Below are 22,284 nucleotides of genomic sequence, written 5' to 3' on the forward strand. Positions count from 1 at the left end.
AGCTGGTTTGTTTAGTAAAAATGCCCACTACCAGCCTTAACATGTATATTATTTTGGTTTCCTAATGTTTTCTTAGCCACCTCAGTTGTGGCTGGAGGATATAAATGCAATTGGCACAGTCTGGCCAGAGAAATGGCCTCATTGCGGTATGACTGAGACAGACAAAGAGGGTAATATGACTAAGAAAATTGTATCAAAGAGTCTGAATGTATTTATAGGCTGGTTTAATGAGGTTGAACTGGTACCTCTGTAGTTAGGAGGGCAGACACAGGTGTAGTTGTTGATGCCGTCCACGCAGGTGGAGTTATTCTCACAGTCGTTGTCTTCACAGTCATCAGGATTCAGCTCACACTGCTGGCCCTCATACCCAGGTGGACACACACAGCTACAGGAATGGTAAGGCACAAGACAATGATCAATACTTCAGATGTTAGAACAAAAGGAAACACATGGGTTTTAGTGATTTAGCACCGTTGGGTGACACCCTGATACCGCCAGACTGATTTTCATAACAGAGTCATTTGTTGCTATTCATGTCTCATTGTTTGGTCTCTAAAGCTGTGTCTCGTTTCGAAGGCTGCGTCACATTTGTCGGCCACATATGTCATGAAGGATGTCTTATTTCAGAACAGTAATTCCTAGTGGAGTGTATATTGTTGTCATTTCTTAATGACTGTGGAATGTAGGGGTCGGTTTACTGAAATGAAGCAGCTTCAATGACGTATGCGGCCGACAAATGCAACCTCTGGAGGACACAGCCTTCGAAATGAGACACAGCTTGAATGTCAACCCAACATCCTTCATTAGTGCACCGCTCACAGCCAACAAGAACACAGAGTTCTGCTTTTAACATGTACTCAACACATTACAGGGGTAGTTCAGCAAAAAAAAAAAAAAAAAACTTATGTTGTAGAAAACAAATCAAGACATTTCTTTTTAACACTCTTTAAGTTGAGAATGCATCTTAATTGATTATTCGATTTGGGCTTCCAACGATTATGAAAACAAGGTAATTGGCGTAAAATGATTATTGTGCTGCTGCCACAATCCGTCCAGCTTTCTTTCCTCCCTAAGCCAAACTTCACATCCAAATAAGTGTTGTAAAATGCAGTCTACGGTTGCTAAACTGCAGGATGTGCTTGATATTAAACAGTGTTATTAAAAGAGCATTAAGCTGCTGAAGAGATACTGTTCCCTAGGTGGCTTTCTGTGCGCGCTCCGAGACGGAGCTGAACGCACATAAGCACTGTGGGCTTCGGATTCACGCCTTAATGATCAAATAGCCTACACACAAAATGCCGAAATTTTGTTTTGCCGAGTATCCTTGTAAACACAGTCAGTTATGTCTTAAGTGAGTGTAAACAGCTGAGAAAGAAAATGCATGTGTAACAGTATATTGGATCCGTGCAGCTCTTAAAGTGACAGCAGCCTAATAAACCTGCTGCAGTCATTGATGTTAATCAAACAACAAAAGACAAAGATAAAATCATTTACTGCTCTTGAATGAATAAGCTTTTGTGTTTTTAATAATTATTAGTCTATATTTAACATATACAACATTTGATTACTTTATTCAATTTCTATTGTCTATTACTGTTAGTACATCTTCCTAAAAAAAAAAACCTAAAGCACTGTTTATTTCATTTGTATTTTCTATTGTATTGCTGACTGTTTACTTGTCTTCTGTAACTGTTTTGAGGACCTTTTACTTACATTAGTTAACCTAGTACTAGTTTTTGCTGAAGCATTGGAAATTGAGAAATTTCATTCATATTTAAATTTACTCACATCATGAAATAAGACTGATAACACTTTAGTTTAGGGTCCAATTCTCACTATTAACTTTTGCTTATTAGCATGCATTTTACTAGGATATTGTCTGTTTATTAGTACTTATAAAGCACATATTAATGCTTTATTCTGCATGATCATATTCTGCATCCCTTAATCTACCCAATACCTGAACTTAACAACTACCTTACTAACTATTAATAAGCAGTATTTAGCAGTTTATTGAGGCAAAAGTCATAGTTAATAGTGAGAATTGGACCCTAATCTAAAGTGTGACCGTACTTTTTTTCTCTGTTGTTTTGTTTTTCAGTCGCCATCCGTAAGTCTTGCAGGTCTGATCCATCAGTGACTGAGGCTCAGTGTTTGATAAACCTCCATCTCCATGGTGACTTGTTGAGCTCTAGCAGTAAAACTTATCTCAGTGTTTAGCAGAACCCACACCCGTCTGTACCCTTCCACCCAGTCCCTGCCCTCTGGCTGCCAACTCTCAGGGGCTACGCCAGAAACTGATATATTCCACCCACAAACACATAAAAACACACAAACCTCTGGACTCATTTGCTGGATATTTTTTGTAAAGTCATTGTGCAATTCTGTTTTCTGCTGGACGTGAAGCGGCTGCCCTACAAAAATTGCCTAATATGACATTACCAAGTTGCTGGGTGATTTATAGGACGCAGAGGACATATATTGTGCCATTACTACAATCTGCCTTGCTTCTTTCAAATGTCCAGGGGTATTACAAGCTTTGAATTTTTAATGCACAGATTTTGTCCAGATGTGCATTTTAACACAGGACTTTCCAATTCAGTTTTTAAATTTTATTTATAACCTTTTGACACTATTCATAGCGATAATGGAAACACTGTGCAGGCTACATTCTGACCTATGTTGTCAGTACACAGTAAGTACCACAACGCAACATGTCAAAATGTAATCTGTACAGGTCTGGATGTACCTGTACTGCCCATCCAGTCCAGGTGTGAGGTGGCATGTGCCTCCATTAACACACGGCAGGCTGATGCAGGCGTTAATGGGAATCTCACAGTTACGACCCTGAGGAAAGAAAAGGACAGAGAGCATGGATTAACCCTCGTGCGTCAATTTTTTAAAAATGACACATAGGTCCACAGTGGACAAAAATGTCCCTATCAAAAAAAATTGAAGCTTGGAAGCACAGACTTAAGTTTGGTCTCATTTTAAAGAATTATTGTTTAAGTAAAAAAAAAAAAGTTTAAAAAGTGATACCAAAAAAGTTGTAGAGAAATTATGAAAATGATCTATGAACATTATTTTATATAAAATATATATTTTATAAAACATGTTGAACTCTAAAACTGCTAGAAAATCAAAGCCATAAATCTAAACAAGTTGTGTTCCAAATTTGATGTTGATATCTCAAAAAATGAGCTTTCAGTAAGATTTTGTTTGGGCGCAGTACCAAATTTTCCCCATTAGATGCCAGCAAAGCTCCACTGAAACACACAGTGGTTGAATTTGTGAGATTTTACAGGCCAAAACCTGAGAAAATGGCACCATCTGGTAAAAAAAAAAATAGTAAAAATTTTAATTTTGAAGCCTTGCCAACAGAATGAAAGTCTATTAACAAAGATTGCATCATTTTATAGTTAAATGACCCTGAGATTAAAAATTGCAGTTTTAATGGGTTTCAATGGGGACATTTGTAACTATTTTGTGTTACCAGTGTAAAACAGATGTATTAAAGCAAATGGGTTGAAAATAGTAAAATTCCAATAAAAATACACACCTGTGTCAAAATGTATGTAGTTGACATTAACAAAAAAATAAAACTGAAAAAGACAAAAATGTCCATAAGGTCGCAGAAGGGTTAAGAAAGAAACATGTCTGACCCTGGTGAAGGTGAAGAGGTGAAAGGAATAAAAGCCATTATCTTCAATATAACATAATGAGTTCTGAGTAAAATGTCAACTTAAATGTTAACTGCAATTTACTGTTTAAACAGGGTTAAGGAGTGGACATTAAGGGCAGTGACTGCTATGGTTATTACTGTTGCTCATACTTATAATTAGGAATCTGTCTCTTCACCCTAAATAGTAAACTACCACCCAGAACACCCTAGCAACCACACAGCAAAATAATATAAACATTAAGAACATACCAGCAATCACCTACTAGTAGCATTGAGCACCACTCACATTTTCTTCAGAAAATACATAAATCTTATTTGTTTACTAGCTCTATATCCAGGCCCAGACCCAGGTTTAGTTTAATATCATGGTATATGGAAGATGTATGTCGTGCCCTGATCCTTTTACACTCCGGGGCTGTAACTCCGTGACTAACATTCTCCGTTTCAATTTCAGACAAAGGCTTTTGCCACTGATATGCCTGTTTCCTCTGCTCTCCTCACAGGGCCCATATGCCTCTGTTTTCTCTCTCCGTCCCTCTGTTTTTTCTCTTTCTTCTTCCCATGTTTGATTTAATTTAGTACTCTTGAACATTCTAATTAATCTTCACTTACTTTGAGGACAGACACACACCTGCAGCTGACCTTGAGAGCTGTGGTTTTAATTAAAAGACAGCCCATTGGTTCTGTCTTGTAGAGGGCGAAGGGTTAAGCTCTTATCTGTTCTTCAACAGAACAACACTGACAGGAATCCCATAACCAAACAAAAGGGTAATGATTTCACACTGCAGTCAGGACACAGACACATTCTCAGAGCACTTTTTGTGTGAAACTGAGTGTGTTTGATTTTGGTTCATTTGGTTTTTCGAAGCTGTTTAAAGGTTTTCTTTTGCAAATCTGCTTGAAAAGGAGGTCTAAAATTTAAGTTCATGTGTGTTTATCTGTTTTAACTCATGGAAGTGAACTGCTTGATGCCATAAAATTAGCATTTCTGTACGCTCCACTTATCATTTCTCATAGCTTCTTGTCTCTAAATAAATTGCTTTTGAAAAGCAGCCCACATTCTTTACATCTCTTGCAATGCATTTGCCAACTTCACCCCCAAGGTCACACGGTGCCTGCTGAGAATGAGTCTACGCAAACATCGCCTCACAAACGCTGCCCGGGCACAATAGGAACTAATCAAGAAATTCAGATACAGTAAGATGAGCTCGGGAAGATGGATGATGAGGCTCTCTTGCATGTAATGATGCACATAACTCAAAGGAATATTCTGTATATTCTGAACACGTGTGCAGGAGGACAGGATGTATGTGGGCCGTTGGCTGTTCGCTCACCTTGTAGCTGAAAGGGCAGGTGCAGTGGTAGGAGCCTGTCACATCACTCACACATGTGCCGTTGTTCTGACAGGGAGCCGCCAGACAGGGGGCGCACTTGGACATCAGATTCAAATCTGCTGGACCTGAAAGGCACAATACAAATTATGAAGAACAAATGTGTGTAAGAGAAGAAAGCAAGAGAATGGGAAATAAAAGGTGGCATTAAGGTCAGCATGAAAAATAAACTTATGAAATAATTTATCTGTGCATGTTATTTCTAGAAAAAAAGATCTTTAATTAAAATGTAAACTGCACGGACTCTATTAGTGGTATTATTTATATACTATTATAGTATTATTAAAGTCCCCTTGTGGTGAAAATTAAGTTTTTAATGTTGTTTATATGTCTATGTGGTGATTTTAATATGTGCTCACTCAGAGCTGGTGTGAGCGAGTGGAGGCGGGTCTAATTTGCATATTCATTTATCTGTGTATACTAAATAAGGCAACGGTGTAGAGTTACATTCAAGCTATTTTAAGGTGCGAAGACATTTTCCACAGGAAAAAAACATTTAAATATGTCATTTTGGTGATCAAAAATGAGTTTTAAGGGATACAATTATCGACTCCAGGGGGACTTTAATATTTAGAATTAGCTTGTATTTTTATATTTCCATTTTAATTTTAGTTTAAATAGTTTTAATATTGTGTTTTTATCATTTTTATTAGTTTTTTATATAATAAATATTTCTATTTTAGTTTAATTTATATTTATTTCAGTTTTAGTTTTGGTTACTTTAGTACTTGAACAAACTTTTTTTTAAAAAAAGTTTTCAATCTAATATTTATATTTTATGTTATTTCAGCTTTATTTCAATTAACAAATACTTTATTTTACAAATTTATAATAGTTTTAGGTAATGATAAAAAAAAAAAAAAAAAAACTGCTCTGAAATGACTTTCCTTTTGGATAACATCACATCTTACTTTTCAACCATTTCCATTTTCCATTCTCATACAGTATGTTCTTCCACTTTTCATAATCCAATCAATTCTGATCGGAAGTCCCACCCTACATTTTTTTTCCTCCTCAAATATCATTCCAAAATATGATTTATTACAGAGACAATGTCATTGCAAATGCCGCTTCGTGCTGACTTTAAAAAGCTCGATATTGTTACTCTCACACTCTGTACTCATAGAAACAACAGAGAAGAGACAGAATATCATTTACGGAGAGACAGAGAGAGAGAGAGAGAGAGAGAGAGGGGGGAAGTTGGATCAGGAAATGATGCAGACCAAATTCGAATCTGCGTTTTCCATACGAGCACCATGACTCAATGTGTCTGGAGCAGATTAACCAGCATTAGAAAAGAAAGACGAGACTCACCCTTGCACTGGAAGCGATTGAGGGGGGTGGTAAGCAGCAGTCGGTCCGCCATGTCGGGTGGTCCAGTGCAGCGGGCGATGCCAGGCTCTTTAAACCCAGCCTTCACCCACTGAGACAACCAGCGCAGCTCACAGTCACAGTATAGGGGGTTCGCACCTAGAGCCCTGCATGAGAAGAGACCAGTGTTTGAAAGGCATAGCAGTACGATTCGTTCCAACCCTGATCCTGGAAAGTTACCTTCGACTTCAATTCCATCCCTGCTCCAACACACCTGCCTGTAATTTTCAAGTAACCCTAAATATACCTTGATTATCTGCTTCAGGTGTGTTTGATTGAGGTTGGAGCTGAACTCTTCAGGACGATAGCTCTCGTGGAGCAGGGTTGGACAGCCCTGGGCTGTGTTTCAAAAAAAACGTTGTAGGCCTAAGTAGATCATAGAAGCATTGCCACCAATGGTCTCTACGATCAATGTACCTCACGATGCTTTTGAAAAGTGCAGCCCTGGTCTAGTGGTAACGCTTTTGTTTTTTCCTTGTGAATAGTGGTGCTTTCAAGTCACTTTTGTCGGAGAAAGATGGCGGTGTACCTTCTCTTAAAGGGATAGTTCACCCAAAAATGAAAATTTAGTTCCAAATGAAAACTTGTTCCAAACCTGTATAAATTTATTTGTTCTGCTGAACACTAAAGAAGACATTTGGAAGAATGTTTGTACCCAAGCGGATCTGGCCCCCCATTGACTACCATATTATTATTTTTTCCTATTATGGTAGTTAATGGGGGGCGAGATCTGTTTCATTCTTTCAAATTTGTTCTTTTGTGTATAGCTGAAGCAAGAAATTTGTACAGGTTTGGAACAACTTGAGGGTGAGTAAATGGATGACAAAATTTTCATTTTTGGGTGAACTGTTCCTTTAATTAACTACACAAAAATACAGCAAGGTTTTTAAACTCTACAGTACTTGAGAATATGAAGAATTAAGGAATCACATCATGTGTGTTTGCTTTTTTTAATGTTTTCAATTAATTCATGAAAATTTACCATCAACTAGAGATATGGTAGATGAGTAGAAGAATATGTTTTCTCACTTCCACACGTCTACAAATCAGAAATCAGTTTCTTATTCGTAACTTTGTGTCATTCATGCGCGTTCAACTCGTAAATACGATTTTTCCGACATGACTTGAATGCACCATACTACACTACAGTACATAACAAAGCCGACATCTTAATTTACTACAGACATCCCAATTGCACGTCCATCAATTCAACAGGGTCTTTATTCCTCAATGGTGATTTTTTTTTCCCTGACAGTTCTTTTCAATGAGGAAACAAGGAGCTACAGTAGCTCCACTCCAAACCGGCAACAGGAACTACATCCAGAGAGGAAAAAAAACAACATGGCCATAAGCCTTCATAATAGATGCCTTTTAGCTGTAATAAAATTTACAAAGATTTCCTGTGGGGCTTGGTCTCTGAGCGTGGAGCACAAGGCTGCACTCTCTCTAGGTTGCACCGGTAATGAGGTAAAACTTACATTGAGTCTAAAGACCTGAGTTGGTCTCTGAGGTTGAGACTGGGAGTCCATCATTAATAGAGGCAGAGAATGTTCTCACACTGGCACACACACTCACACACACACACACACACACACACACTTACAGATGAGACAGAGATGTCAAGTGGCTGAAGGCTCCCTCCGGAATAGTTGAAAGGTCATTTCCGTGGAGGGTTCTGAAAGAGAAGAATGAAAAGAAAATGAAAAAAAGCACTGAGCTCTGGGAGTTGGTTTCATTGTTTTCCACACTATAAATGATGAAAGAAAGAAAGAGGGAGAGATAGAGAAAGAAAGGGCCAGTCATTCAAGGCATTTAGCGCGGATTATAGAAAATCTCTGCCGTTTTTGTGAGACACCAGTGGGAACGGCAGATTTGCATTGAGATTTCATTGTATGCTGTGTCAGTTCTGTTTAATAATTTCTCGCTCGGCCCACACAAACACACTCAGACTGCAACCCGAGAGCATGATTGGACAGCTACGGACCCATGAGGCCACGTCAACGGTGGCCCTGGGGCATTCTGGGAAATTAAAAAGTGACAATGATGACTGCCTGGCAGACTAAACACGAGGAGGCCGGAATAAGGTGGGCGTCCTTTGGTGTGTTTAACATTTCTGTGCACACAGGGTGTTGATAACCTATCCTGCCCAGAGCCACAAAATACACCACCCAGTTTAATGCTGAGAGACATTTAAGGTTGTTTCTTCAACTTTATTACTATGGTTTGTTTATTTGTCTACTAATAAATTGCAAGAGTGAATATACAAGTATCTCAGGAGAACTGTCATTTTCATATCAATTTTTACACCTGCCATGGACAAATGTCATTTCCACCTCATATCAAATCACCATTAAATCTGTGGCAGAAATGATATTTTAAAAATATAAACTGTCTGACTTTGTCTTACTAATTTCATATCTAACATTTTATGTATCATAATACACATGCATAATATTTACCACTTTTTACACAAGACAAACTTAACAAAATTACAGCTCAACAAAAATGTTTTGTTCACAAGTGATATTTGCCTTGAATTTTCTTGACTAAAGGACAGGCATAATTTGAGCAGTGTTGGGCACGTTACTTTAAAAAAGTAATTAGTTATAGTTACTTCTCACAAGTAGTAAGATTTAGTAATGGAGTTACATCATTATAAAAGTAACTAATTACCAGGGAAGATACTATTGCGTTACTTTAAAAAAAAAAAAAAAAAAAATCAAATATGTCAAATAACTTGGATGCCCCCAATATTAAATATAAGTCTAAAAATAAATGATGCTTGATCCGACTCGTGACTCATGACTGCTCTTGCTCACGACATGAAGTTTCTCTGTACTGTACTATGTGTTGGTAGCCATTAAAGAAAACATAGTTTCATATTTATGTTTAAATAAGCCTATGTTATGTTTTAAATTCATCTATTTGATTATGAAAAGTGAACAACATGAGTAAGATAGAATACATCATACAATGCGCAATATATCGGGATAGACATGGAGTGGGTCAGACATGATTTTGACCACTTCATTAAGTTTTGTTTTGTAGAAAGCCTTTCTTTAAAGTGAATTTTATCTTAATTTTAACCAATGTTTCATCAACCATTTGCCTGGATTTAATAAATAAGAAGCAAATATAGCACACAATATAATCATGACATGGAGGCGCCGGCGCGATCACTTGCACGTGAACTGGAGCGTGTCTTATAGGCTAAATGAACCGAAACTCAGCGTATAGGCTGCTTGCTTCACAGACATTAGAAATATATCTATAGAAAGCTTGAAATGTCTACTTTTAATAGAAATAATTCAAAACGAAAAGAAATAGGCTACTCTCTGATTATGTAATCCGAATGAAATGTGCATTCTCTCTCTAGGCGTGTCCAGTTTGTGGAGATAATGAGAGTCAGAAATGTCAGCTTCATCTTTGCAGCCGACACTGATTCAGAAAACATTACTTTATTAATAAACAATTAAAATGTTTCCTTGCTGTTTTTGTCACATTCAAAATCATTACTTTTGCCAGTTCTTAATGGCAAGCTTTATGCAACACACACCAGAGATAAAACTTTGCAGGTCCTATAGATGAGAGAGAAACTACTCGGATGAAAACCTCTTCAGTGTTCAATTATAGTAACACGGCATTTTTTTGTTGTCAGTAACGGTAACGGCGTTATAACTGGAGAAAAGGTAATTCGTTTGATTACTTGTTACTGCCGTTAGTAACACTGTTTATTTATAACGCCGTTATTCCCATCACTGAATTTGAGTTACATACACTCCTGTTCATTAATTAATTACTTTTATTAGATTGATCATAAGTGACAGTAAAGACGTAGATAATGTTACAAAAGATATCAATGTCAAATAAATGTTGTAATTTTGAACTTTCTTTTCACCAAAGAATGCTATAAAAAAGTATCATGGTTTTCACACACAAAAAAAGTTAGTGTTATTTTCACATAATAAATGTGTTGTTTATTTTACTGTTTTTATACTTTTAAATGTTCATAGCAGTAAGTAATATTTAATAATATTTTCATAGTTTAAGATGAAAAGTTTGAGTCTGGGATAAGGGTAAAGTAGCAAAAAATAAATGATGAAGGCATGATAAAAAGTTTCCAAGACCATTTCAAAGTGACCCTCACATAACTAAAAAGTTAAAATCTGTTAGTTTTAATAAAAAAAAAAAAAAAAACCCACGGGACTTAAAAGTGCTCTTAAAATCTATTGCTTTGTTCCTTCAGAAGTTGCTGATGCTGTGAACGTGTTGTTCTTGAGCTGCTTTGTTCAGGCTCTGTAATCTCCTGAAGTTAAGTTCATAAGGCAGGTTATTGGGATCTCAGAGAGGTGTTGTGGTGCATGGGGAGTTTATGTGTAAATGTGTGTGTGTGTGTGTGAGAGAGAGCGAGAGAAAGAGAGAGATTGATGTGGCTGTGCAGCAGATCACTGGTTCATCAGGTAAAAAACAAAAGGGAGTCTTACAGCAGGCGGAGAGAACGCAAGCCATCAAATGCATGAACCGGGACACAGCGAATTTGATTATAGCTCAGGATACTGCGGAGAAAGAGAGAGAATATGAGTGAGATGACAAAACAGTCATTTAATGTCAACATTTCCATCAAAATGTTTTAGTCAGTATTAACCATGTTCACATGTCTGAAACTGTGTGTGATTGCTGGATTATGGTGTTACTTACAGGGTGGCGAGCTGCGTCATGTTGCTGAAGGTGAGAGGGGCAAGAAGACTAATGCTGTTATTACTGAGGTCTCTGCAGAGGAAACACACACAAACACACAGCAGATTCAATTACACACCCTCAGAACAGAGTCTACAACATACCTTCACAATCCTGGCCAGTTTACTCTTAGAAAAGGCAGTTTTAGTTAGTTTTAAATAGAGGTTATAAAAATGGCTAAAAACAATAATAAAATTGTATATATATATATATATATATATATCAGTGGCGTGCAGTGGTGTTCTGAAATGAGGAGGCACATTTTTTATTTACTTATGAATCAAATTCATGTGCATTACTCTTAACGTTCTTCCTTGTTAAATGAACATTACTTTACATTACATCAAAAAAAAAAAAAAAAACCAAATACAATTCTATTTTGTAATTTTACATTAACAATGTATTGTAATAAATGCTCTATTTATCAAAACCAAGTCAATCTCATCAAGTTAGTGTTTTAAACATTTCTACATTCATTCCAAAATAATAACTAAAGGCTGTAACAATTTAAACAATATATTTTATTTGTGTATTGATGTTTTTCTTTTTAATAGTCAACTTAGGCTATTTTGGATCATCAGTCATGCTCCGTAAACACTGCCTGTCACAGACACGAAGATGTCTCACCAAGCTGATTGCACTAAAAATCATGTTTTCAGTCCATTTCAAGTTTGATTTTGACGTGACATAAAGTGGTAATATCTAACTGGGTGATCTGTTTACTTACTTTTCAATTAGTCTTCCAATTGACGTCACCATTTGTTCATTCAAACCGACGCACGGAACGTGCACGTAAACAAGAGGCGGGGTTTAACACACAAACCAATCATAACCAATTACATCCAATCATAGCGCGATGGAGACATTGCCTCCTCTCACGTGACTTTCCCCCATTCATTCTCAATTACCCCCCACAAAACCCACCACACGCTATAGGGGGTCTGATGGTTTTCTATGAGAGCAAAGGGAGGCATGACTCCTGCTGTAACTTTACCTGCGGGTGTCGCTGTTGGGCAGTGTTCCTTTAGAAATATATATATATATATATATATAGTCAAACCAAAAATTATTCAGACATTTTTTTATATTTTTGATATATTTTTACTAGTGGGTGCAGGACACTATAGTTCATTTATGTAAGTGAGAATAGCAAAATAAAGTAAACTGTGACATATTATACCCAAAAATTATTCAGACAATTTGACCTGACCATGTTTTACTTAAGTGTTATCTGACATAATTAAGATTATTTTTTTCTGACACAGTTTAACTCTGAGATCTTGTCATATTTTATTACCATTTTTTTTTTAGTTATAGTGAATAAACTGTATTAATGAATGAAATGTTCAAGGTGTCTGAATAAATTTTGGTTTGACTATATATATATATATATATATATATATATGGTAACAATGTTTCGGGTATTATGGGATGGAATATTGGTGACTTTATATTTTAGATAAAACATAGCCAATGCTTATATATAGACTAAAATAATGCAATTAACATAAAATGTTACACAAAACATCCTAATGTAGATTATTGACAACAAAAATGAGCAGAAACCTATTAATTTAAATAAAATATAATAATACTGGTATGTGATGTGTTACGCAGAAACTTCTGAGAATATTATTTCACTGTATTTCACCGTAAACTATACGACTTTTTTACTGTAGCTTTTTTTTACAGTGTGAGATTTGTACTGTATAGAGGTGCCTTGTATTTGGGAATGCTTAAAACGCACATACAAATTAATACATTCAATGCACAGTAGGTCGCTTTGTATAAATGTGTGTGCCAAATGAATACATTCAATAAAAAGAGGAGAAATACATACAGCAGAGTCAGTTGTTTCAGATTAGGAAGTTCTTTGGGCACGGACGTGAGGAGGTTTCCTTCCAAGTATCTGAAACGGTAAGAAAAATCCTGTTAACAGACAAGTTTACAATACTCAGACAAGCTACAAAGCAAAACCAGATTTCATTTTAAATTTCATTTTATGCTTAGAAATCAATAAAAAAAAAAAAAAGACTTATTACCACAAAGTGGCTCTAAATGTAGAGAAATTACAGTGAGCTGCCTTGCTGTTTCCGTTCAGATCAGAGCTAAAGATCGGCCCCGAAGTGTAGCTGCTTGCATTGCTTATCTACAAAATTCACTCTTTCATCCTCATTTTCCCACTTTTTGATGTGCTAAAAGGCTGTTCTCAGCTGAGAATGTCAGCAGACCAGACCACTGCGAGATGACAGGACACAGATGGATGGGGTTTGATAGGGACTTTAGGGTCTGCTATCAAAGCGAGCTGATAATGGGGTCTGTCAGTGAACAAGAGTACCGTCTTCAAAACTACAACACTGGAGACGAGGTCAGTCCTTCTGGAGTCTTTCTGTACAATCCAAGAACAAATACTGTCCTTCTGCTGAAAAACCAACAGCAACAAGGCAAGATTTTTCTGTTCACGACACTCGGTCTCTCTTTGTCACTTGCTTGCTATCTTGTGATTTCTTTTCTCCTCTTAGTCACTGTCATCTTCCGTCTCTCCATCTATCGCTCTCACTCTCTCAGTTTTAGTGTATCAGCAGTTCTATGAAGGCGCTGTACTCTCTCTTCATCTGATTGGTCCATTAGATGATGACGGACACCATTAAACTGCGCAGCAACTCACTGACCCTCATACACTCTGAGCTGGATCGCGGCCTGTACGTGACGTGACATGGGCTTTTTTTATTCTCTAAAAGTGGGTATGTTCAGAAACTGTATTGCTTATGGCGGGCTGATTTACATGAAGACTCTTGAGTAATGAAGGTCAATACCTGCCACTGTCAAAGATGTCAATAAATCCAATGACAGCTTGAAACCCGGGGTTGTGTGATGTAGTGTATAAAGCCATGAGATATTACCACCGTGTCCTTGACACATCTCTTACAAGACAGATTGCTGCTGTAATACATTCACAACATCATTCACTCACAACTTTAAAGTTTACTTGTTAGCTATCCTTTTGGATTCTGTAAAAGAAAGACACCCCAGTCTGCAGGAAGTGCCAATCAACAGTAAGTTCTTTTTGTATGCTTTTGTAGTTTTTCCTCCTGCCTACATTCATATTTTGAGTGTGATTCACTGGCCAAAAAAGAGAAAACTCAAAAAATAAAGTTAAAGGTAAATTTGACTGATAGTATTATTTATATATTTTTTCTAAGGGCCCGTTTACGCGACACTATTTTCCAGTGATGGGAATAACGCCGTTATAAATAAACGGCGTTACTTTTTTCAGTAGCGAGTAATCAAACGAATTACTTTCCCCGCCGTTACAACGCCGTTACTGACAATAAAATGCTGCGTTACTATAATTGAGCTCACTGATGCGGTTTTTATCCGAGGAGGCTCTCTCTCAGCCATAGAACCTTCTAAAGTTTTTTTTCACTGGTGTGTGTGTGCTGGGGTGGGACACATAAGCTAACTGATGATGATTGGTGTGTAACTATAGATGATAGACCTGCAAAGCGTTTTGTACAGGTTAGTCATACACAAATACAATTTTAAACTGATAATAATGTACGATGCTCTGTGTCAGAGCATGCGAGTGGAGTGCGAGCTCAAACCAGAATACCCTTTGTGACATGCTGGATCGAAAATATGTGAAATAAGTTTTTTCTAATCGACAAGTAGTTGTTCATTTAAGCCATTAGTCGACTAATCACATTTATATTAATTTAATTTCTTAAATTCTGGAGAGAATAAACCATAATAATGAGCGTTTACGTAATATAGGCTATAGCACTCAAGCGCACGCATAAAGCTTGCCATAAAGAACTGGCAAAAGTAATGATTATGAATGTGACAAAAACAGCAAGGAAACATTTTAATTGTTTATTAATAAACTAATGTTTTCTGAATCAGTGTCGGCTGGGAAGATGAAGTTGACATTGCTGACTCTCATCATCTCCGCATAATGGACGCGCCTAGAGAGAGAATGCACATTTCTTTCAGATTACATAATCAGAGAGTAGCCTATTTCTTTTCGTTTTGAATGATTTCTATTAAAAGTAGACATTTCAAGCTTTCTATAGATATATTTCTAATGTCTGTGAAGCAAGCAGCCTATACGCTGAGTTTCGGTTAATTCAGCCTATAAGACGCGCTCCAGTTCACGTGCAAGTGATCGCGCCGGCGCCTCCATGTCATGATTATATTGTGTGCTATATTTGCTTCTTATTTATTAAATCCAGGCAAATGGTTGATGAAACACTGGTTAAAATTAAGATAAAATTCACTTTAAAGAAAGGCTTTCTCCAAAACAAAACTTAATGAAGTGGTCAAAATCATGTCTGACCCACTCCATGTCTCCTGATATATTGCGCATCTTATGATGTATTCTGTCTTACTCATGTTGTTCACTTTTCATAATCAAATAGATGAATTTAAAAAATAGCATAGGCCTATTTAAACATAAATATGAAACTACGTTTTCTTTAATGGCTACCAACACATAGTACAGTACAGAGAAACTTCATGTCGTGAGCAAGAGCAGTCATGAGTCACGAGTCGGATCACGCTTAGACTTATAAACTTATATTTAATATTGGGGGCATCCAAGTTATTTGACTTATTTGAAAAAAAAAAATTAAAAAGTAACGCAATAGTTACTTTCCCTGGTAATTAGTTACTTTTATAATGATGTATGTAGATAGAAATGGCTCATTCTAAGGTAATAAAAACATGACAGTTCATTATGTAAGGTCTTTATACACCACTGAAAACATAGTTATGTATATTATATTGCATTTCTATCAATCCTCCCAAATTTTACGCATTGCACCTTTAAACAGTGTGGGCGCTGGACATGAAAATGATAACTGCGTCGGGCTGAAACTAGCAAAAAACACTTGCGTCGCCCTAGACGTCACATTGCGGCGGGTGTATAGGTGCATATTGTTTCTTTACATCGCCAACTGCTGGCCTGGCAGCAGAATACAGTGTTTTTAATTGTTTTCGGGGATCCATGTGAACAGGGACCATTTTGACAATGTTGTCGTCTGTATGCAAAAAACTTTTCCGTTTTTAGTACATCATTGTCGTGTAAACGTACCCTCAATTTCTATAGATATCGAAATAATATAGTTATCATGAATTCTTTTGACTATAATAATAGTGTTGTGAAAATGTAATATTGTAAAGCATTTGTTCTAGTCTTCTTATAAAAACACATAGTTTTGTTGTATGAACAACTGCTTTTGTGAACTAGATCTGTGTCACTCCCAACAATCAATCTGTCAGACACTGGATCGAATCTCCATCTGCATCCCGAAGGTCATTTGGATTAATAATCAAATGAATGATTTTTTTTAATGAACTAAACTGACAAAGAAGAAAAAGAAAAGCGGATGTGACATTGTGTGAACTTTGCGGAGACAAAATCCACCAGCCCAGTATTGTCCCAAAGTGAATAAGATAAAAATAAAGGGAGTTTGAAGAAAAAACTCACAGTTCGGTTGTATCCTTAGGGATGCCTTTAGGCAGGGAACGCAGCCCTCGGTTACTACAGCGCACCACTGTGTCCGAGCATGTGCAGGAGTCCGGACAGCGAGGGGCCGATGGCAGACAGATATTCTCTTCCGTACCTGAGAGAGAAAGACATGCATATTTTATGCTCCTTTACATCATGCAAGAGAAAAATGTAATATGTGTTGCTAACAGATCTAATATAGAAACTCATCAATTCTTTAAAAGGGAGTAATGGAGGACGGAAAAAAGGGGGAAAATGGATGAAAGAGCACAGGTGCTGTGTGCACCGAACTGCATTGCACCCTCTCTGAAAATAGCCCTTTCTTCAGTGTATTCTCCAAACATGGGGATCATTATTACAGCGCACGCTCACTCATAATAAGTGATACAGTGCACAGGAGTTTAAAATCAGCAGCTAAATATTGCTTTTGGCCTTGCTTGCTCCACATTTCCTGCAAGTAATACTTGTAGCCTCCTCCCGAGCTGCTTTCATCCAAGCCCTGTAAGATGCTATCTGTAAAATGCTGAATTACCCTGCAGATTAAAAAGAAACAGTGAATTAAGCCATTAATGGGAGGTAATGGAGACTGAGAAATGCTCCAAGAATAACTCACAGATTGAGTCTGGAAAGGGGAACGCTGGACCTGGATGTGCCTGCAAATGCAGAAGAGCCAAGGGGGCTTGTTTTACAATGACTGGACTACTTCAAACAACCAAAAATATCTTCCCGTAAATCAATTTAGCTTGACTTTGTTACTCTAACTCTAATTGCAGAGCACTGAAATAGCTAGATGTTGTGGTGGTGAGTTTTTTGGAGCTGAAGTGACGGCGCCCCACACAAGGAGGAAGAACGAACGGAAAACAACACATGAGCCCTGACAGACAGCCTCTTCTAACTAATGGACCTCGAGGAAGGGCGATTTCTTTCACTCTGAACCTCTTTATTTCAAAGTGCTTCGCCGTCTACAGCTGAGCAGGCTCTCTTAACATGATATTCCCTGAAGACCTGGAGCAGCAAAAGAGCTGTTTCTACCCTAGTTTTGACAGGGAGGCCTTCTGAAACACAGGACCCCGTCCAGACAGAAGCCAAACCGCAGTTTCTTTTTCTCCATTAAACTTTATGTCAGTCTCGAGAGGTTCTGTTTTCCCTCGTCTTTATGGACACGAGTTCTTCCCTATAAAAACCAGAGTGGGAGAAGATAATGTTTAGGCCTCCACGCTCAGCATTTAATTTGTCCTCGTGGTGCCCTCTCGGTGCGGCCTTGTGGGAAGTTGGCCGTGTGTGATTTACCCTGACACTGGGAAGCAGGGAGACGGGGATGAAGGTGTGGGAAATCCGAGGAGATGGAGCGTAGAGTAAGCCTCGGTCTGGATTGGTGTCTGGAAGGAGCTGATTCAGTGGCCTGATCTAAGCAGTGTGATTTCATGGGAACTGGAGATGGATGTGGTGTGGATGGCACAGGCTACAGAGCAAATAGTAGCTGAGGTTTGCAAACCCTTATTCAATATCCTGACAATGTGCCTCTGGTTCATGAGGAACTGCTTAAAAGTGTGTATATAACCTCTAAACAGGGCAGTGTGGACACAGAGGAGTAGAAAAAAAAGAGTATAAAAGAGAATCAACACTGGGAGCATAGATTGGTACATCTGCATTTTGCATAAGCCATGTTCAATGTAGTTGTGAAAAAAAGTGATAAACCTCTTTCAGAGAGTAATTAACTTCATATATACACTGTATATATATTGTATAGGACATTAACACCCGCCAACCCGCTTGAATTTTATAATATATAATTTTTTTAATTGTAGTCTTTTAAAACGGCGTCTGAAATAATAAACCAAATGCAATGTAGTGTTGTCAAAAATATCGATTTTTCAACACATATCGATACTGAAATATCTGAAACGCTTCCAATACTCATTTTCCACAGAAGAGATACACAATACCAGCTGCTCTTTATATTATTGGTGTTACAGGGCTTATATTTCAGCGTGGGATTGCACGTATTGTGCATAATTTTACTCATTCCCGCAGATAAAGCTACTTCTCAGTACTAAATTGAGTTCTTTTTCGCTGATTATCACGCTTAAACAGTCAAATACACACAAAATAATGTCAAAATGCCGGCCTTTTTGAGTATTCATGTAAACACAGTCAGTTATGTTTAGTGAATGTAAACAGTTGAGAAAGAAAACACATGTGTAACAGTATAATGGATCCGTGCGTCAGGTCTTAAAGTGACAGCAGCCTAATATTCCTGCTGCCAAATTATCAGATAATAATAAAAATAAAAATATCTATATGGCAGTTTTCCCCATGGTATCAATGTCAAAATTGAGTGGCTAGTAACTTTGGAAAACCACTAGCCACGGAGTCTGGTTAGCAAAAAATGTCAAGCCGTGATTGTATAAATGGAGTTTATTACCCTGTTACTTTGGGTTTTATTGTACATTAGTCTATATATCTATATCTAAGTCTATATATGTACAATAAAACCTAAAGTTACAGGGTAATGAACTCCATTTACACTATGTATACATATAAATATATATAAGGATACAGATTAATCCCCAGTAAGATATATTTCTTATGACAATTATATCATAAACATAATATAATATATTATACATCATTATATTATTATAATAAAAGTCAATACATCCAACTATTAATGGTAATAAATCACTTGCAATTAGCAGGTGTGGTAAAAGTTAATTTTGGACCCTGTTTACAGTGATTGCACCACAGTTAAAAGAGTCAGGCTATCCATGTTCCTTTACTATGGTAAAATCACCATAATGCACGACATGTTGTGGTTTATTGCTTTAATACACTCTTTGATGCATCCACCAACAGAACAAGCAGCACATATTGTGCAAGAGGAAGTGTCCCAAAAGAGAGTTATACCGTCACAGGAGAAATCAGGCATGGCTACATCCTGTATAGGGATCTCCTTCAGGAAGGCAGGTTTCTGGCAGCGAGGGTTTCCACTAACCACCCGGGTCTTCTTAAGCCACAGTCCCAGCCAGGCTAAGTGACAGTCACACACGTAGGGATTAGACAGCAGGTTACTGTACACAAACGGAAAGAAAACACAATCCTCATTACTATATAATTACAATGGAAAGCAATCAGCAGGGTTAAATTACCACATAAACAACCAAACTTCAGCCCATTTAACACAGCAGGAGAACTGCATGGGTGAATTTGCATTTAAATAGCAATTCAATTCCATATTATGACTGCGATGCGACCTGCAATGCTGACAATGTTCGACAGCAACTTGCATTAGTTCACATGTTATTACACTGCTATAAAACTGTTATAGCAGCCACTAAAAACAAAGTGCTTTAAAAACAGACACATTTTGGGTACAGAAAGACCCATCAACCAATGGCTATTGGGATTACAGGCTTCAGAATCAACTTATTGAGCCATTTTTCATGCATCCTCACTGAGTTCTGAAAGTTCGGCTGGTGGCACACAGACCTAAATCATAAAATTGTAGCCTTGAGTTGAAAGCATCACCAGCAATGACTCTAGAAGGCCCACCAGGGAACCGGTTGACGGCCCATTCAGACGGCCGTCTAACTGATGCATTGCTGAAACACACGGGCAGGAGCAGCAGTGCTAGTACAGGCACAGAGGAACTCTTTAATACAGTAGGAAATAGAGTAGCTGAGAGTGTCTGCTACAATACAGCCTGCGGGATAAATTAATCGAGTGTGCTGACCTTCCGTTGCTTTGCCAATAGATGCTTTGCAGCTTAACATGCCCCTATATCCCTCACCAGAAATGTATTTGCCTTTAATTATTTTCCTACATCACTTTCTGTACATGAGGGTCCACTGTTAAAAATAAATGTAATTTTACAGGTAATGGTATGTATTTTGTTTTTACAGAATTTTCCTGTTTTGTCATTATACAATAAAAATACCTGTTGTTTTACAGATATTTGCTGTTATTTAAATTTCCACTATTAAATTTCTTGTATTTTGGTATTACAAATTTTCTGTATTTTTACAGAACAATGTGTAATTTTACATAAAATGTTGATTAATATTTTACAGATTTTTTCTGTAAAAATAGAAAAAATGAAATGAATGTATAACTATAGAAATCTGCAGTCATTCAACATGTTTTTCTTACCATTTAAGATAGTGCTGGTTAAAACGAGTTTTTTATTTATTATTTTAAAGTTAAATAATAGTATATATACTGTAAAAAATGATTGTGATTTTAACGGTAAAAGACTGTAAAAATACAGTACTGTTAATTTGTTAACAGAAAGTTTCTGTACTATATATGGTGAATAACTATAATAGATTACATTTAATGTAATTTTACAGTAAAATACTGTTAAATTTACAGTTTTTGGAAGTAAAAAAAGAACAAGTCATTGTTTAATTTACAGTGAAAAACCGTAAATTGACATTCCCAGACTTCCCTGATACTTCACATTTGATGTATTTTCGTTGAAATAACTGTTTCTTCTTAGTTTTTTCTAATCAGTTATGTACATTAGGGTTTTATGTTACATCTAATGTTGTTAAATTAATGTTTATTGCATTTTTTCTCATGTCATGTGTGTTACTATGATGGTGTTTAGTGTTTGTGTGAATGACAATGTGCACCTTCTATATATTAATATTAACCTACTCAGCTTGTGGAAAAGCTGCTTGTGATTCGTCATGTGACTTTCTCATCACTGTTTGTTATTGGTGGTTGTCAGTGTATTACAAAAGATACAAGACAGATGTTAGTACTTCATTAGGTTGGTAAATTAACATTATATCAGTTAATGAAGTATGTAAATTTAAGTTAAATCTGTAAAACCTAAAATGTTGCTACTGTATTTTTTACGGTAAACTTCTGGCAACTACAGCTGTTTTTTTTTTGTTTGTTTGTTTGTTTTAACAGTGTGTGTTTTAGAGGTGTATGACTGTATTCTAACAATTAATGTATGTTAAAAGTAAAATATTTTATGGGATTATAAGGAGATTTTGTGTAGAATTACAGTAATAAAATACAGTTTTTTTCTGTTTTTAAACAGACATGTTCTGCGCACCTGCTGCCAGAAAATGACCTTTTTTATGCTTTTTTTACAGTGTGGGGCAAAGAAACACAAGACAGGTTGAGAGAAAGAACGTTTGCTTAGGGAATGATATCACAAACTAGATATTAAAGACTACTTATCCTGCTAAATTTAATAAATGGGACATAGCTGACAAAACAGCTATTTTTACTGTGATAATCACAAATGTGAGCACACAAAAGTAACCTCTGTCCTGTCTGCTCGCTTCAGCCCTGCAAACTCTCCTACCGGAAACACTCTCCCGCTCTGCTCTAATTTTGGCAGAGGTGGAGGGATGAATGATGGAGTGAGAGAGAAGAAGGAGGGAAGTGTGCCCAACATGTCTGCTGCACTACTGTGGGAAGAGAATAGCTGGGGAGGCCTTACTCTCTCTCTCTCTCTCTCTCTCTCTCTCTCTCTCTCTCTAGATATTTTTAGCTGCCCTGTCCTGAAATGGACATGGCTGTGTCAGCCGCTGGGTAATTAGAGAGCTGGCAAAGCAAAGAGCGAATGAAAAATA

The 22,284-nt window shown here is 37.0% G+C and overlaps 1 protein-coding gene across 1 annotated transcript in view; it reads right to left on the reverse strand.

Annotated features, from left to right (window-relative positions):
* Positions 1-22,284, reverse strand: part of slit3 (slit homolog 3 (Drosophila)) — a 200,548-nt gene that overhangs the window by 21,189 nt on the left and 157,075 nt on the right. The window contains 10 exon segments of the mRNA XM_051860278.1: positions 246-385; positions 2,750-2,847; positions 5,017-5,141; positions 6,388-6,551; positions 8,048-8,119; positions 10,929-11,000; positions 11,143-11,214; positions 13,022-13,090; positions 16,670-16,805; positions 19,598-19,761. Coding sequence (XP_051716238.1) covers positions 246-385; positions 2,750-2,847; positions 5,017-5,141; positions 6,388-6,551; positions 8,048-8,119; positions 10,929-11,000; positions 11,143-11,214; positions 13,022-13,090; positions 16,670-16,805; positions 19,598-19,761 — 1,112 coding nt within the window.

Source organism: Ctenopharyngodon idella, chromosome 14 (assembly GCF_019924925.1).
Source record: "Ctenopharyngodon idella isolate HZGC_01 chromosome 14, HZGC01, whole genome shotgun sequence".
Taxonomy (NCBI): domain Eukaryota; kingdom Metazoa; phylum Chordata; class Actinopteri; order Cypriniformes; family Xenocyprididae; genus Ctenopharyngodon; species Ctenopharyngodon idella.